The sequence below is a fragment of the Musca domestica genome, unplaced genomic scaffold (assembly GCF_030504385.1).
Source record: "Musca domestica strain aabys unplaced genomic scaffold, Musca_domestica.polishedcontigs.V.1.1 12, whole genome shotgun sequence".
Classification (NCBI taxonomy): domain Eukaryota; kingdom Metazoa; phylum Arthropoda; class Insecta; order Diptera; family Muscidae; genus Musca; species Musca domestica.
In genome coordinates, this window is record NW_026712155.1 from 4,980,623 (window position 1) to 4,999,691 (window position 19,069).

Consider the following 19,069-nt stretch of genomic DNA (forward strand, 5'->3'; position numbering starts at 1 on the left):
GCGGGTTTCGATCGCTTCTTTACTTTTTGAACCATTTCTGCTGATATTGCTGTTTTCTTCCGTCTACTTCCTTGACGTCTGGCTACCAGTATCACGGTAACGAGCGATGGTAGGGACACAAAAGATTTATTCACATTTAAATGCTGAAGTGCTCTAACGATAGCCACTTGTGGTTTTCCAGCCAAATATATAAAGAAATCACACTATCACGCTTGAATTCCATTACGAATAACTTATTTTCTGGAAAATTCTCACCAAAATGCTTTTGTACGCTTGTAAACAATATAATGAGCTGTCAGTGGAATAATTTTAACAGCTGTGGGACGAGTGGCTTAGAAATTTCAGCAGTCTGAAGTTGGTTGCAGTTTTTCATATCACACAGTATATGGGAGCTATATCTCAATTTGAACCGATTCCCAATTTCAATAGGGTTTGTCCTTTGGCCAAACAAATATTGTTTGGAATATTTCATCTCAATCGGAAGATAAATGCGACCTGCATTTTGTTCACAAGAATACATGGACAGACGGACTGACATGCATAAATCGACCTAGAAAGTGATTCTATGAAGATCCTCAAGAGTAACTATGGCTCCGCCTCGCTTTCTTCTCCATGTTACAAAAAAAATGCACAAATACATAATGCCCTTACCACTATATGGTGTAGGGTATAAAAATAAGCACACGAAGATTTAAACTAAATAAAGAATCTAGGCAACAGACATAAACAAACATGATAAATAATAATAACAATAATAAATGTGTAGACAAACTGGTAGACGACACATATGTGACACGAAGGACCTGTCAATAACAACTGGAGAATATTTATTTCAGAAAAACAGAAGAAGCGTTGTTAAGAAATACAAAATATTTCGACTATCATAACCGTTTAAACCTTTCGTGTAAAAAGTCGCAAAACTTGACAAGACAACGGAAACGGAAATCGACTAAACAAAAAAACAAAGATAAGGTAAAGTGAAAACATATAGTATATGAGGTGGTGGAAATGAATACATGTGTTATGCAATCAAGGGAAAATTAATGAAAAATTGTCAATTTTCTTGATAAAAATATATTAATTTCATGAACAATGTTAAGAAAAATAAATGGGAAGTGTAATTTGGATGGATATTAATGAAATTTTTTAGTTCAATTGAAAATGAAAAAAAGTTAAAATTGAAAAATTATGTAACCATTGGCACAATGTGTGATAATTTAAATCATTGGAAAAAAAAACTAGTGAATAAATTTACAAATTTAAAAGAAATATTTAGAAAAATATATTGGTAAAAAATAAAATAGTGAAAATAGAAAAGAATTATATAAGAAAATAAAATATTAAAACATATTACGTAATTACAATCGTTAACAGAAGGTTATGGAGTGTTGGAAAGAAAATTGAAAAAAATAATTTGGTGTAATTGCTTAATATATATTTATTGTATAAAGTAATCACACCAAAAAAAAAAAAAAAAAAAAAAAAAAAAAAAGTGAACATAACATTTAAAAGTAAATTATGATTTAGATATAACGCTAGAAAATGCGCAGCCTTACAATCAAAGTTATGTAACCAAAAAAGTTAAAAAATATGGAATACGTGCACGTTTTAAAGTAATATAACTAATAAATCAAATAAGTGAAAATTAGTTTTCCATTTATATATCTTGATTCCTGCTTAATGTGTCATAGCTTAGTTAGTTTCAAATACATACATACAAATACATACAAAAACATATGTATCTACGTATTTCCATACAATTCAAGTTACAGTGATTTAGCTTTCACATCACAGTGTTTTGAAATCCGATCAAACAAAAAATAACAAGTTAAAAATCAGCTAAGTTTTGCCCGGCCGAACACCATTTTAAAGCATCTTAAAAAATTAAAAAAAATCCGTCCCAAAATACTAATTAAATAAAAATCGTTATACAATTCCGAACTTCAAATACGAAATTTGAAACAATTCCTGCGAATAACGTTGCTAATATCATCAAAAACCGAATAAAAGAAAGTACCGTTATTACGGGGATATACAATATCGTGGACCATCCAGGTGGTAAAGTACTCACAAGGAACTCCTGGTATGGATTTCGAGACAATTCCATTGAAAAAATGTGGCTAAAATCATGATAATATCGAATATCGGGAGTTATCGTTATATGGGGGATATACGATATGGTGAACCTATATAGACAATTCTATTCCAGGGGGGGTAAAGAACTCACAAAAAAGTCCTTGACTTTTGACTCTAGCGTGATTACAACAGACGAACGAAGAAAAAAGTCGAATCTGCTGACGCTAGAATCTTGAAATTTGGCACGAGGGTCAGTATTGGAGCGTAGGCATGTGATAATGCTGGATTTTTGGAAATTCGTACTAAAAAGTTACGAAAATTACTAAAATGTACCAACAATTGGATTCTTTGTTCGGACTATGAGTTAGAATTCTGAAATTTGGGATGAGAGTTACTGATGGAGTGTAGGATAGATGTACCAAAGGGTTTTCGGATATTCGAAGTTTCGGAGTTTCGAAAAGTTCCAAACTGGCACTAAATTTCGAAAAGGGTACCATTTGACATTAAGTAAATATATAGAAATTCGGTATGAAATCAAGTTTGAGTGGAAAGTAAATTTGATAAATGAAAATGGTGTTAGAAATGTGTACTAAGTGTGCGAACTGCACTAAATGATACTAAATTTGGAACAGGTAAACGGATGAAGCTGGAATTTGCAAATTTTGTATTAGGGTCCCTGTTGGTTGTAGGTTTGTGACAAAGAGGTGGTTTTTGAAGTGTGTACCCTAACGAAAAGTTTTAATTATTAATCTGGTATTGGGTGACGACATATGAAATTTGTTATAAGGGTCGCTATTCATATGTAGCCTGGACATATTGAGGTGGATTCGGAAATATGTACTATCATCTTTGGTATTAGATGAAGGGGTAGAAGAGATACAATTCTGAAATTTAATATTTAGATTATTTATGGTATCTGTATTTGATATTTAGCGGTGGTTTGGAAATGGGTCCTATATTTGTACTTGGGTGAAGGGTAAGGCCCTTAATCCTCAAAATTTATATTGAAGTCACTTTGATAGCTAAGGTTGAGATATGGGGATTGTTGGAACTGTGTTTTCATCATTATACAAAATTGGTACTGGTCTATTACTCTTTGTGCACTTTAAGTTCGAAATTCCTAAAAAACAAGTTAAAAAATATCAATCGGTTTTGCCGACAGTTTGACATTTTAAATATATTTTGACTTCAGTTATGATTATTCAAATTGTTGAGCCTCTATAGAGTAGGTTCCGAAGTAATGGACCAATATTGTCCCATTCGTATCGGAATTAAATAAATATGATACAAATATTGCGTAGTGCCAGGTTTGGACTATATCGACAATTTTTCTTCACTTTATATAAGATGTGATCATTTTTAGAAAATGTTTAAATGTGCGCGAGGTGCCAAATGTAGTCGACCGAAGTATTCCATTTTCATACTTCATCTAATACAGATAAAAATATTGGTATAGGCAAAATTACAAGAAAATTGAACATTTAGATCCAATTTAGCATGTTATAAGGAATAGCTGACTTGTTTCGCAACATATGACAGATAAAAGTATTGAAAATTGTGATCCTTTGTGGGTGAGGTACCAGAAGGGGTTCGCAGATATATATCATTTTCACAACAGATTTTGTGTTAGCAAAATGTTTGTTTGTATAAAATTTGAAGAGGTTTGGATGCTTATTTCGCTTTCTTTGAGCATTTTGTGTCCGATCTCTACCATCTTTATAAGAGATCTTGTGTTGATGCAAATATTGAGATGTACCATGTCTGAGTAGAAATTTCGCGTTTTATGAGATTCACCGATATATCCCATATATCCAGAATTATAGCCTACTTTTTGTACTCTTATAACGGAAATCGAATTTTTTGATTTTTTAAGACTTCGGGGGGAGCTAAGTTATTTTATGAAGTTCTTAACAACATTTGGAAGCATATTCCATTAAAGATTTCGAATATATTTTTTTAATATGAATAATTGCATATTATTTATTATAGTTTATTTAGGTCATAGTCAGACCACTGTTGCTAGATAAAATATATGTATTTATGTCAAGCTACACCAAAAATCGTTACAATTCGTTTTATTTGCTGTTATAATCGCTAAAATTGTGCCTCGTAACCTTGGTGTTCGGCCAAATTGTTGTCTCTGCGACCAGTGTTGCCGTTTGAAATTTTAATTTCAGCCCAATTTTTTTATAAAAACCGCCCAAAATCGACCATATCCGCCCAAACTGTGAAAAGTTGAATGATTTATATGTAGTTTGTATTCAAGTATTCAAGTAGTATATAAAAAAGGTACTCAAGTTTTATTACATTCAATGTATTAAATACATTAGAGAAAATAAAAATTTTATGTTATTTTACTTCAAGTTTTTTATATATATTATATATATTTGAAAAAGTAACATAATACAAGAATTCAATGTATTAAGTACATTAAAGTCATTATTATTATTCAGGTTTTTATACCCTACAACACTATGTGTTGGGGGTATTATAAGTTTGATTGGGCCAAAAATTATGTAACACCACGAAATATTGGTTTCCCACATAGGAAAGTATATATGGATCTTCCTATCTCGCCGAGCTGAGTCGATTTAGCTATGTATGTCCGTCTGTCCGTGTTAATTTGTAATCACTCTATAGGTCACAATTATGGCCCGATCTTCATGAAATTTAGAATGTAGCTGGGGTTAAGGTCAGAATAGAACCCTATTTCTTTTGGAGATGATCGCATAATATTTAGGGGTTTAAATGAACCAAAAACAGAAAAAAATTCCTGATCACACAATTGAAGCCAATCGACACGCCTGAGAAGATAGGTAAGCACAGGGAAGAATTCTGGCATTTTGGATGACCATTGAAATATATTTAGCCATAAAATGGACCAGAAAAACTAACAGCACGACGGAGTGCATAAATATTGGGAAAATGTCCCTGGTCAAAATGCTAAGGGTAATATCTGGGCAGTGCTCCGTGACATAATTTCAAAAGCGAAATCTTCCAAAATGGATTTGGACATGAGGGGGCTTCTAACATATTGTAGTGTTGTAGGGTATCACATGGTCGGGCCCGCACGACTATAGCCTAATGTATTATATATATTATTAAAAAACTTAACAAAAATCTATAAAATAAATAACAATTCATCTCAATAAAAAAAATTAAATTACGTAAAAATAAACAATGAAAAATAAATTTGTACCCAATATGGAAAAATTCCGCCCAAAATCCGCCCAAACCACAAAATTTATCTTTTTTCCGCCCAAATTTGGACGGAAACGCCCAAAACGGCAACACTGTCTGCGACTCTAAAACAATATCACCTGCAACAGTTGCGTGTCGGGTGATTTCGTGTCATCTGCCTGCCCTGTTATACGCTTCGTGAGTGCATCAATAAAAGGAAAATACATTAAAACTTCTGAATAAATAAATAAATATTCTAAATCAGGCACTCAGAAATACCCTCGTATAGACAGATAGCTAGACATGCATTATATGCAGGATTCAAAACTACAAAGCAAATAACAATTTGGCAGAGGAAACAAAAGTGTTGTTAAGAAATGCAAAGGAATGGCCTATCATAACTGTATAAACCTTTGGTGATAAAAGTTGAAAAACTAAAAGACAACGGAAACGGAAATCTACTAAATAAGAATTACAGGTAAAGTTTTTGCAGTGAAGTGGAAATATAGTATATAGAGTGAAAAATTATAATTTATTATGTAATAATTGGAAAATTGATCCAAGTTTTTGAGTTGTTTGATAAAAAATGTTTAATTTTGATAATAAATAACAAGAATTTTAAATAATAAAAACCGGTTAAAAAGGTAAAGTTAAAAGGTTGTAGCGAAATATAAATATAGTATAGAGAGCGAAAATCCACAAAAGTTATGTAATAATTAAAAAATTTATGAAAATTCGTAATTTTATTGATAAAAAGTGTGTCATTTTGGCAATAAATGAAAATAGATAAAATATGTACTTTTGTGATATACTGAAATAAATAATGGAAATAATGGAATAACTAAAAGCGAATTGTCATGCAATATTACGTAATCTAGTGTTTGAAGGTGAAAATTAACAGTATTTACAAAAAATCCTCAAAATATTAAATATTTAAATATTCAGCAGAAATATAAAAAAAACACATATTTTTACAAAAACTAAAAATAAAATAAATTCCCTACTAATATTACGCGATTGTTAAACAGGAATCGTCGACTTTTAAATATATTCTAATAAAAATAAATACATTTTTGAAAAATGTTGGCTAAGTGCCAATGTTGAATCAATAAAAAGATATATTTTAATTAGAGGATAGTGCGCAGTATCACCAAGAAAATTATGTAAAACAAGTAAAAACACGCTAAATTCAACCAGGCCGAAATTTTGATATCCTCCACCATGATGTGTCTGGATTCAAGATTCGATCGAATTCCATTTTTAACGTAAAAACCGATGAAAACGGTTGGACAAGGCAGATAAAAGAACGACGCGAAAAACTCAATAAAAAGGAATTATGGCCAAAATAGAAATATTAAATATTCACACTTAAAAAACCGATGATGGCCGATGAAAACGCGAAAAAATCAATAACAAAAGAGTTATAGCCAAAAAAAGAAAACGACGATTTAACACCCTGATATCGTGGAAACCCCAATAATAACCGACTTATGGTCAAAATACGAAAATTAAATTAAACACATAGAATAGAGTCAAGTAGACCGTATCGTTATATAGGTCCTATACCAAATCCTAATGCTACATACAAAATGTTCCGCTACAGGGGTTGCTATCTATTGCGAGCTTGAAATACCACATTTGAAACAAATCCGTGGCAAAAATCATCAAATATCCTAAAATATAGTTATATGAGATCTTCAGGAAAACGTGGACCAATTTGGGCAATGATCTATCATCGGAGGTAGAGCCCATTACAAACTCTAAATACCAAGTTTGAAACTATTCGCTAAAAATGTGGCTAAAATAGTTAAAACAACGAATATAGGGCCATATGAAACATGGGATTAATTATGAATTAATTCAATCATCAAAGAGCTGCTTGAGGAATTACAAAAGAATAACACCCTCCTTCCTATGGTGAGAGGTATAAAAATCAGTGCCCCGATTTGTTTGTTTTTACTCGCGAGTGAAAAATAGTAAGGGTAGGAGATTTGCACAATATTTCCTCTCTAATCTATCGTTTTAGGATAGGAACGCTCGAAAGTTTAAAATAAAAGAGTAGGAGTCAAAATGCTCGAAAAAGAGTAAGAGTTGAATCTAAGAGTAAAATCGAGTAAAAGTGAGGTTTGTGTGTTCTCGTGTGTATAAAAGCCAAGAAGATAACACCCTTCAATTGATTTGGGTTTGTTTCGTTTGTAACTCTGGGTTGAGAAAATACATACATACTTACAAATGAACAAGGGGCGAACTTTGAATACCCTCCACCACTTGGAACGAAATTTGGAAATTTAAAAAAAAAAAACATATATAATAATAACAGAACAGTGTTGGCTTGTTTGTTCGGGTCAGGCTTAATCCCTTTATTGTTGTTTTTATAAAAATAACGTTTGTTTATTAGTGGAGAACGATGGTAATAAATAATAAATAAATAAATAACAAATTGAATCCGTTAAAAATTCTGTTTAAATCTTAAAAATACCGAATATAGGAGCTATACGAAAACCTAGACCTGTATAGAAAATTTCCCGTCATGAACTGAAATACCCATTATATACGAAATTTGAAAGAATTCCGGTAAAAATACCGAATATATGTAGGTACTGACCTGGACCTGCATCGACAATTTTCTGTCATAGACTGTAGTACCTATTAGAACTTCAAATACCAAATATGAAACAATTCCGACAATGATGTCGCTAAAATCATCAAAATAGCGAATATAGGGAGGTACCGTTGTATGGGGGCTAACAAAGGCGTGGACCTAGTGGACCCAATTTTCATTCACAGGCTGTAGAACACATTTTGAACTATCATTACGAAATTTGAAACAATTCCGGTGACCAATTTCGATTAAATCAAAATAGTTGGCTATACTTAATCGTGGACATATGTAGCCCATTTTCAATACCAAAATACTTTGTGGGGTCTAAAATATATGTTTGGAGGTGTTGCAAATGGAATGATAAACTAAATATGTGAGTATGACAAAAACTAAAAAGAGCTCGGTTACGAGCGGATATTACTCTCACTGAAAAATAAGTAAAGACCACTTGCCCTTATTCGAGTTGCATTGCAAAATAGTGTATATACTCGATTTATTATTTTAATTGCAGAAATAAAATAACCATGGGAGCAAATTGCCAGATAAAAGTTCGCATGATGCCAAAGACTCATATGAGGATATTTTAAACTCAGTACTGATCATAAAATGTTGGGTTATTTTTGTTTTTTGAGCCCATGTAATCCAATGTCTTCTGAAGACAAGGAATCTTTAAAATACTCGCTCTGGGCGTGAGAACTTAGAAAGCTCTTCTATAAATAGAAGACTTTTAATAAGTCTTCCACAGATATAACTTTAGGGTTAGACCTATGTGTTTTACAGAGAAAAGAACTTAAATAAGTCTTCTGAAGACATAACACTTGGGATAGTCATTTGAAGACAAAAGACCTTGGAAATGGGTCTTTTGAATACAGAAGGGCTTCTACAGGCAAAAGGTCTACTTTTCCGAAGACTTCCGATAGCGGTTTTTCCATAGCCAGATGAATTGTGAATAGTCTTCTTAAGGAAGAACTCCTTTGATAAGGCTTCTTTAGAGAAATATTTAAAATGTAAGTTATAGACGGAAGACCTGTGTATTACTCTACACATAGAAGATCCTTAAATGGTCTTCCATAGACGAAAAATCTTTGAAACTCCTTCTTCTTCTGCATGCCTGCCTGACATTCGCTATAGGCGAAAAACTTTTATTGAGTCTTCTGAACACCTTCGGACAGTTTCTATGGGCAGAAGATGTTTCAAAGGTCATTTATAGTCTATTAAAGTTCTTCAACCTGAAGAAGATTTTAATCTTTAGAGACAAGACCCTTGGCAGGTCCTTTGAAGGCAACAGAGCTTTAAAAGGGTTACTATAGAAAAGAATAAGATATATTTTTTTCCACAAAAGGGAAATCTTTCACCTGAGATTCTTCTGGAGAAAAACTATATTGGGAAGATAGAACATCATTGATGGGGTTTCTGTAGTTAAAACCCTTCAAGAAGTACTCTACCAAAAAACTCTTTGGTGGGTTTTCTGAAGAGAGAAGTCTCTTGAACGGTATTTTTTAGGGAGAAGAATTTTGGAAGATTTTTTTAACAGGAGACTTTTAAAGGTTTTCCTTATAGACATTTGAAGTTCTTCTACTGAAAGGAGGTCTTCTATAGAAAAATGGCATTTAAGAGCTTCCAAGAGACAGGAAATCTTCGAAAAGTCTTTCATATATAGACTTTTGGAGGGTCTTGAGAATATCTTAAAAAATCCTATTGTATTTCAAAGTAGAGTCATGCATATATCTTCTATCTTTGAACAATGTTCAGTACGTTTTTTTCCACAATCAAGGTTATATATTTTCAGAAAAATCTTAAAACTATTTTTGGATTTTTTATTATTTACAAATTATTAGAAAAATTTCAAAACTTATGTTTCTATTAATTTCTTACCAATACTTTCTCCCACTTCTAGCCCCGCTCCTTCTGCAAAATGGATGGACCTTCAACCAGTGCCGAAGCTGCGGCAGCTGGCAACGGTCCCGATCCACGTTTGGAGCTGATGGGTTCCTTTGTTATAAAATCCCTCAAATTAAAACCCGAAAAATGGACACGAGTCATCACCGTAGAGGAGACCAAGGGAATTATAAAAGAATTCCTGGATCGGCCCACACCTGTAGTCCTTATCATAATTCTAACACAATCTGCACAGCTTTTGCCCTCAACCACATTTCCACTGACACAACTGAAGAGCAAAGGAGTTTATTTCATTAAGAAACATCCCGAGCCAATACCACGGGAAAATTGCAATAACTTTATAATTAGCGGAGATTTGGCCACAAGGACCATCGATCAGTTGTCAGCCCTGGTGGAAGAGGTGTTGGTACCTTTGCTATCGAATGAAATCAACTACAAGACATGGCCCTTCATGGTGGCCCAGGATGTACAGAAGCATGTGCACAGTCTGAAGAGTACAGTGCATCAGGTTAAGGGCCAGGTGAGCGGTGAGACCATCCTGGCCATGCCGGTGGGCGTAGAGAAAATCGTAAAAGCCGCCAATGCCATCAGTGAAAATCCTCAACTGCAAATTGATTTGTATTTGAAAAGTGCCATCGAAGGTGTGGTCATCAAATGGGCCACCCAGGTCCATGAGGTCATCAAGGAGAACCCGGCAAATGCTTTCCTCAATGGACAAAATCCAACACCAACAACGGAATTTGTTTTCTGGAATAATCGTTTGAAAAATCTCTCATTTATTTTTGATCAGCTGCGCAATGAGCGCATACGAGCCATGGCTTTGGTTTTGGAACATTCACGTAGTGCCTATTTTCCCTGCTTTCAAACACTCTTCAAAAATGTAGTTACTGGTAAGTATTTGATGGTGGTTGGGAGTGAGAGAGAGAGAAAGGGAAAATATATTAAATCTAAATTCATGTTTTCATTACATCCAGCCCTTGCCGAAGCCAAGGACATTACCATGTACCTGAACCCTCTGAAGAAATGTGTCCAGCAGCTGGAGGAAATGGACTTTGCCGAATGTAAACCCATGCTAATACCTCTAATGCACGTTGTTTGCACCATCTGGGGTAACTCCCGTTATTATAATCACTCTTCGAAAATCACAATTCTGCTGAGACAGATCTGCAATCTGATTATACACCAGGTAACGGTGAAATATTTTTTTATAGGAAAAGGGAATCATTAATTAATCGAATTGTTATTTTAGGCCAAACGCTTTCTGGACCCCTCGTCCATATTCCACAGCGACATCGACGAAGCCATGCAACGCCTGACATTGTCCATCGACATTTTGAAATTCTTTCGTGCTCTCTTTGATCACTACAAGGAAAGAATTGCCGATTATTTTAAAGAGCCCGAAGAGAGGCCACCGATTCATTGGACTTTTCATCCTAATTCAGTTTTCAAGCGCTACAATGCTTTTCTGGAGCGTTTGACAACGATACAGTGGTGAGTAACTTCATAGGGCATGTTGTTAATGAATAAACTAATTCAGTTGAATGATGGCCTGCAAAGAGCAACTAGACTAGCTCAATCGGAGGCAATCACTCAAGTTCACATAAAAAAGAAATGAATCCAAGCTAAGTAACGTTGGGCGCCACAAAATCATTTAACTACTATACATTCCCAATAGAAACATATCCATTATTTTTTCCCATTCTCTATCGATCCCTCTTGCAGGTTCTTCTTCACGGTGATTGAATTCTTGAAGTTGGAGAAAGTTGAAATCGGTGGTCTACGCGGTCGCCAACTGAGTACACGCATTACGGCCGTTTATGTTGAGTTCAATCAATACTTTACGGCATTCGCATCGAAGAGTTATGATGTTCTAGATCCTGACGATCTTGAATTCGATGTGGATTTTGAAAATTTTCAAATGCGTATACTAGAGTTGGACATGAAATTGGCAGCGATACTGTGTCAGGCATTCGACGACTGTTACAATTTGGAGAGTATTTTTAAGGTGAGTGGGCAAGAAAGCGGAGGGGAGAGGGAGGGGAGGGGTAAAAAGGGAAAGAAAGAGATAGGGATATAGAGAGATATCCATATAATATTCGGCATTTATTCTGATGCCATGGTCGATAATACGTGCGGAGAGCGACTATCGGCTGTTATGGCGGCCCACACCATCACCATGACCGGTGCTTGCGTTCTGGTGGGCAACCGAAGGTGCACATTTGACCTCAGCTGACCTCTTTGTCAAGTAAACACGATCATTTTGAATGTTTTCTCATCGGAGAAAACCAAATTCGGCAGTTCACCACTTTCGGCCACTGTCAAATCTTTGGTCACTTTTGGTAATTTTTTTGGTCGTACCCTTGGCAAAGAGTTCTTGAATTACTTTCATAGGTAACAATTTGTACTCTCTCAGTTAGTATCCATATTTCATTATTGAATTCAAGTCCTAGCATTGGTATTTTTTCTTTTTTCCCTTTTTCCATTTTGTTATTAACAGCTTATCAACATTGTGGGAAGCGTGTTGGAGAGACCCAAGATCAAGGAGCAGTTTACACAAAAATATACCGAAATTGTGCGTATGTTGGACGAGGAGCTAACCGTGTGTGAGGATATCTATGACAAACAAATGTTTATGAGATCGGACAATTTGACCCTGTATCCAGAATATAACTGTCCACCGGCGGCAGCCTTTATTCGCTGGTGTGGTCAACTGGAACGGAGGATTACCATACCCATGAAACAATTTCAGGCCTTACAACATGAGTTAGCCAAGACACACATTTTTAGTGGAGGTTCCAATATTCTCAACATCTCCCCTTTTTTCTTTTAGAATAACCAAATCGGAACAATCACTGGACATTATAAAACGTTACGAACGTTTGCTGTTGAAAATCGGCGCCAGTCGTTCATATGTCTTCGAAGATTGGACCGAAAAGCTAAACGAACAAATCGAAACGAATTTGGAAAAGTCACTGATCAAACGTGACCCCGATTCGAATTTGTTGATACTCAATTTTAGTGCTGAACTATTCTGCATACTCCGCGAAGTACATTACCTCAAGCAAATGGAAGTTGAAGGTGTACCCCAGGTGGCCTTGGATTTCGCTGACAAGGGTGATGTCTTTCGGACGTACACTTTGAATTTGGAAAAGACCATTGACTGGTACAACACCATTCATGAGAATAGTTCGACGGTGGAATTGAAAATGATCGAGAAGGAGATACGTCAGATTGACGATTTGGTTGAGGTTGGCATCAATGAGTTGGTATGGAATTCGGAAGGTAAGTTCGAGTGGGATGCATTTAATTGTGTGTTATTTAAACGCGGCATGAAACTGTGAAGCGCATTGGGCGCCATTTTTTTCATGTTCTTTTGAATTTTATGGATGATCGTTACTGGTTTCCTTTGAATAATCCTTAGGCGTGAACTTGGCTGCAACAGCTTCATGGGGTAAACATTTCCATATAACTACAGAAAAAAAGGTCCCGGATATTTCTTTCACTTTCGAATTAGGCTTCAATCGTGATCAGCGCTCTGAAATGAGAGTTTTAATCTCTACTCGAATTCGAGCCGGAGTACTCGTGCGAGTAAAAAAATGGAGTATACTCGATGATTTTATGTCGTCTGAATAAGAGAGAGTATGCTTGGCTCGTTTTCGAGTGGGAGTGAAATTGGATCGAAATTGAGTAGATTTTACTCATTCTTTGACTTTTGAATATTGAGTTTCGACTTTGCGACCTTCAACTAAATCAAACCATGACTTCGACTTTTGAACTTTTCAATATCAAACATCAAATAATCCAAAGTCGAGTTGTGTAACTTTGAAAACACAAACAACAAAAACAGAGAAAGCCACAATTTTCAATTTCATATTTGGTTTCAAGAAAGGATATATTTCTAAAAAGGATCCGTTTTAGATATCTTACCACCTCCAATCAAATTTCATAACATTTCTCTAACACTCTCTCTCGCAATTGCAGATATTCTCAGCTACCTGAATAAGTTACGGCAACCGGTTGCCGCTCTCCAAAATCGCATGGATCACACCCAGGGAAATCTGAAACAAATTCGTGACATTATGTCCGTTTGGGTGCGACAGCCATTGTTCGAGCGGCGCGATGGCAAAAAAGATGCCGTGCTGTGCATCGATGAACGTCCCGATCGCACGGCCAAGCGGTATGCCGAGATACAAGAAGCTTCGGAGAAAATACACGAACTGCTACACGACAATATGCTACAATTCGATATGCAGGACAAGCAGGACGATGAGATGTGGCTGAACTATGTGGACTTTGTCGATAACATTGTCTATGAGTATTTGTTGAAAACCGTGGGCGTCAGTGTGGGTTATATTGTGGAAAATATGGATCCGGAAAATAATTATGCTCCACTGTTCGAGGCTCGTCTGGAATTGGTGGAACCTAATATGGTGTTTGTACCCTCTTTGAACCCGGCCGATAGCATGGGTTTCAACAACATGCTGATCGAACTGGTGCGAGACATTCTGAAAATGGGTACCCTCGTGAAACGCCTCAAGAAAAATGTCAAACAAAACTACGGTGATATGATCAAGGCCAATCAGGACATCATCGATATGCGTAGGGAAATTCTGAACGGTGTGGATCTGGTGATGGAGGAGGCGGCCATGTTTTGTCGGCAGTTCGAAAGATATTCGTATTTGTGGTTGGACGATCGCCACGAGTGTATGGAATATTTTTTGGAGTATGGTCGCATACTGGATGCCGACGAAATCGAACTGGTCATGCTGAATGATCCGGCAGCTCCCAAGCCCAGTCCACCCACCATCGAGGCCTTCCGCGAACAGATCGACAACTACGAGAGTCTCTACAATGAAATTGAAGATATTGCGCCCTTTCAAGTATTCAGCTCCTGGTTTCAAGTCGATGTGCGTCCCTTCAGACAGGCTTTGCTGAATACTGTGTGCAAGTGGGGCAACATGTTCAAGACACATCTGGTGACGACGGTCACCTCGAATCTGATGGATTTGAGCAACTTTATACGTAAGGCCGACGAGGGTCTGCTGCAGACCGTCAAGGAGGGAGACTATGAGGGTTTGGTCAGCATTATGGCCTATCTGATGCAGGTCAAGGAGAGGGCCGTCAAAACGGATGAAATGTTTGAGCCAATGCAGGAGACAATTCAATTGCTGAAATACTACGACATGGACATACCGGAGGAGGTGAATGTATTGCTGCAGGAGTTGCCCGAACAGTGGGCGAATACCAAGAAAATCGCTAGTACGGTGAAGCAGCAGGTTTCGCCACTGCAAGCCACTGAAGTGGTCAGCATACGCAATAAGGTGGCCGCATTTGAGATATATGTTCAACAGTTTCGTGATACCTTTAAACACTACAACTTCTTTCGTTACGACTGTGCCCAACCATATCGCCTGTGTGATCGCATCAATGACGACATGCATCGGTTAGAGTGTGAAATGGCTGAGATACAGGAATCGGGTGGGCTGTTTGAGGTTAATATACCGGAGTTTAAGCTGCTAAAACAATGTCGCAAGGAGTTGCGCATGTTGAAGGTAAGTTGGAAGAGGATGGCCACCACAAGGTATGGTAAAAGGATATGTTTTGTTTTTTGAAACATTTTTAATCAAAGGATGCAATCTTTTTCCCTCAAAGCCTATTTTTGCATACCAGGCTCAAGTATTGCAAGATTTTGCCGCATCCAATAAACTTATTAATAATATTTCCAATTTTTTGTAACCAATGAAATCGTTTAGCAACTATGGGACTATGTCTTCATTGTCCAAACCTGCATCGAAGACTGGAAAACGACACCATGGCGCAAAGTTGATGTGGAAAACATGGACATCGAGTGCAAGAAATTCGCCAAAGATATCCGCCTGCTCGACAAGGAAATGCGGTCCTGGGATACTTTCATAAATCTGGAAGCAACTGTCAAGAATATGTTGACCTCTTTGAGGGCCGTGGGTGAACTGCAGAATCCGGCAATTAGAGAGCGCCATTGGAATCAATTGATGAACTCAACCAAGGTTACTTTTTTACTAGATTTGATAACTTCTTTTATTTTTTTATGCGAATTTTTTATGAAATTGGTTTCTGTAAATATCTGTTGTGTGAAAACATTTAAAATTCGCAAAAACAATCGTTGTAAATATTCGATAATATTTTAGAAATCCTTTTTTAAATACTTTAAGTCGTAGTAAACAGATGTGGTGTTGGTTTCTGATAGATTATGACCGATTCGGACTCCAAAGTGGCACAACTTCTATTGTACTTAAAAGACGCGATTTATGAAAAAAGAGCGTGATTGGGCCAGGTGAACCTTGAAATGTCTATGATAGTCAGTATTGGTGTGAAGGGTTTGAGATATTTTTGATTTTTTTTTGGGAATTGTATTTTAAATCATGAAAAGTACTAAAAGATACAAAATAGGTCAACACTTACATTGTTCGGTCGGTTACTAGAACTTTGAAAATTGTGGTTAAATTGGTACAAATGGGTCTTCGTATAGAGGGACATATAAAAACAAGCTAAGAAGTATCAGTTAGTTTTGCCGACAGATGTATACCCTCAGCCAATGTCGTTTACTTTGTTTAAAATTTGTGATCATTTTTGAAAAAGGTTGTAATGCGCTCGAGGTACCATATATATTTTGGTGGGAGGAAATTCTACATTTTTGGTGGGAGATACCAAAAGGATTGGGCAGATAAATCTAGTTTTCACATTAGATCTCTAATTAAGGGGAATATTTTGATATACCAAGTAGAAGAAGGAGAAAGCCAATATCTCGGATCTTGTGTTAGTAGAAATATTGACATGTATGTTATTTGAAGAGAATCGGATGTTTATTTTATTATTCAAAATTTTGACCCTTTGTGGGGAGGTACCAGAAGGAATGTTCTAATCTCTACCATCTTTTTAACAGATCTTGCGTTGATAGAAATATTGAGATGTGCCAAGACTGAATGGAATCGGATGTTAATTTTGCATTATATGAGTTTCATAGATGTTCAAAATTTTGAACCTTTCTGGGGGAGGTACCAGAAGGAGTGGACCGATATATCCCATCTTCACACCAGAACTGTGAATGTGATCATTAGTAGAAAAAATGGGATGTGTGTAATATGAAGGAAACCGGATGCTCCTATGTGGGGGAGGAACCAAAAAGAATGGTCCAATCTCTACCATCTTTTTAACAGATCTTGTGATGATAGAAATATTGGAATCTGCCAAGTCTGAATGAAATCGGATGTTAATTTCACGTTTTGCGACCTTCATGGATATTCAAAATTTTGTCCCTTTGTGGGGGAGGTGTTTGATGGAGTTGACCGATATTGGCACCTGGCCTAGCATTGATGCAAATATTAGGATTTGCAAAGTTGGAGCAAAATGGGATTATCCTTTCTCTTTCTGTGCAGTAAATTATTTTCGTTGATAATGTTGACATTTAGTGGGAGAGGTACCAGAAGGAGTGGGCCGATATCGCCCATTTCCGAACTCGATCTAAGTTTGACAATAATATTACAATGTACCATGATTGGATACTCCCTTCGAGAGTTACGTGCGCACCAACCAACCAGACAGACGGATGGACGGACGTATGGACCCCTCTAGATCGACTCCAAATGTCCTGAAACGGATTCGGTCCAAAGAGATCTAAGGACTAAAACCGTTATTACGATGAGCCAAGTTTTGGCCGTATCAAATTATATATACCCTGTCTAGCCATATAATAAGATGCATTGTGTTAGTAATTGATGTTCTCTGGAATGCGTGAGCCGATTTTATTTCTGAAAACTTCATATGAAAGGTCACGTCAATACCAAGGATTTATGAAATCATCTCAAAATATGTATTTTGAAAATATTTCAGCTAATGATAGAATCTTGAAATTGTCCATATGGGTCAATGTTGGTGTATAGGGTCGAGAAAAGCTTGAATTTTTTTCGAACTTTAAGTGTACTAAAAGTCCTAAAAAGCAATAAGTATGGTACCATTCGATTTTGTGCAAATTTTGCAAATCCAAATATTTTTGTCCGTGCAAGGTCAGGTGCAAAAATTGACAATATGGGTCCACTCTATCAAATACCTCCCCCAAAAAGGTTAAAAATTTTGAATAATTATGACTCTTATAAAATGTGAGATCAGAGCCCGATTGTCTTCAAATTTCAAGCATTACAAGATGGGATATATTGGTCTACTCCTTCTGAAACCTCTCCACCAAATCGGTTCAAAATGTTGAATAGCCATGAACCCATGAAACACGATATGAGCATCCGATTTCTTTAAAATTCGGCACATCTCAATATTTTTGACCAAACAAGATCTGGTATAGACATGAAACATATTGGACCACTCCTTTTGTTACCTCCCACACTACGGGTGAATATTTTTTATTAATTAAATCTCTCATGAAAAGCGAGGTAAGCACCCGATTCTCTTCAAATTTCACACATCCTAATATTTTTAATCATAATTGATCTGGTATGAAGATGGGCGATATCGGTTCGGTCTTTCCTCATAAAATGTGAAATAAGTATTTAATTCCTGTTAAATTTCGCACATTCCAGTATGTATATAAACACAAGATTTGGTGTGAAGATTGCAGATATCGGCCCATCCTTTCTGGTAACTCCCAAAAAGGGGTCATTACTTTCACAACTTATATCTCTAATGACTTGTGATACAAGTCAAATATTCTTCTCAAATTTGTTATGTCTTAATATTTTTCTCAACCATAGATCTGATGTGAATTCTGGAATTAATTGGTCAACGCCTTCTGGTTCCTCCTCCACAAAAATCAAGTGGAATACTTCGATCTGCTATATATGGTACCTAAAGCATATTTTAACATTTTACAATATCTCATAAAATGTGAAGGAAGTAGTCGATATAATCCTATATATTCCATTTATATCAGACTTATGTCAGATACAAAATGGACCACTACTTCGGAACCTCCCCATAAATGGCCAACAGTTTGAACAATCATAACGCAAGGCTGAGGGTATACATCTGTCGGCGAAACCGACTCATAATTTTTAACTTGTTCTTTAAAAGCTTTAAAAATTAGGCACTTAATTTCAATCCTTTTTATTTTATTTATTTTTTATTTTTTGATTTTTAGAAAATTGTTGTTTTCTTTTGTGTCCGAGAAATTTTTCCAATACCCCAACTATTTGTCATAATTCGAATCAGAAATCAACACCATATTTTTGTCACAATAAACCTGCAATTGAATATCCTCCCATAGAAATCAATAGAAGGATATCAGCATGTATTTGCAAATCTGTAAATACACGAAAATACACCTAT

The 19,069-nt window shown here is 36.0% G+C and overlaps 1 protein-coding gene across 2 annotated transcripts in view; it reads left to right on the forward strand.

Moving 5' to 3' along the window:
* The first annotated feature begins 5,646 nt into the window (after nucleotides 1-5,646).
* Nucleotides 5,647-19,069, forward strand: part of LOC101889374 (dynein beta chain, ciliary) — a 38,399-nt gene continuing 24,976 nt past the window's right edge. For both annotated transcript variants that reach the window (XM_005188168.4, XM_059118119.1), the window contains exons 1-9: nucleotides 5,647-5,734; nucleotides 9,756-10,647; nucleotides 10,732-10,943; nucleotides 11,007-11,248; nucleotides 11,480-11,762; nucleotides 12,255-12,520; nucleotides 12,588-13,039; nucleotides 13,739-15,309; nucleotides 15,511-15,783. In XM_005188168.4, the coding sequence (XP_005188225.1) occupies nucleotides 9,774-10,647; nucleotides 10,732-10,943; nucleotides 11,007-11,248; nucleotides 11,480-11,762; nucleotides 12,255-12,520; nucleotides 12,588-13,039; nucleotides 13,739-15,309; nucleotides 15,511-15,783 (4,173 nt within the window). In that variant the 5' untranslated portion in view covers nucleotides 5,647-5,734; nucleotides 9,756-9,773. The remainder of the gene's footprint in view (nucleotides 5,735-9,755; nucleotides 10,648-10,731; nucleotides 10,944-11,006; nucleotides 11,249-11,479; nucleotides 11,763-12,254; nucleotides 12,521-12,587; nucleotides 13,040-13,738; nucleotides 15,310-15,510; nucleotides 15,784-19,069) is intronic.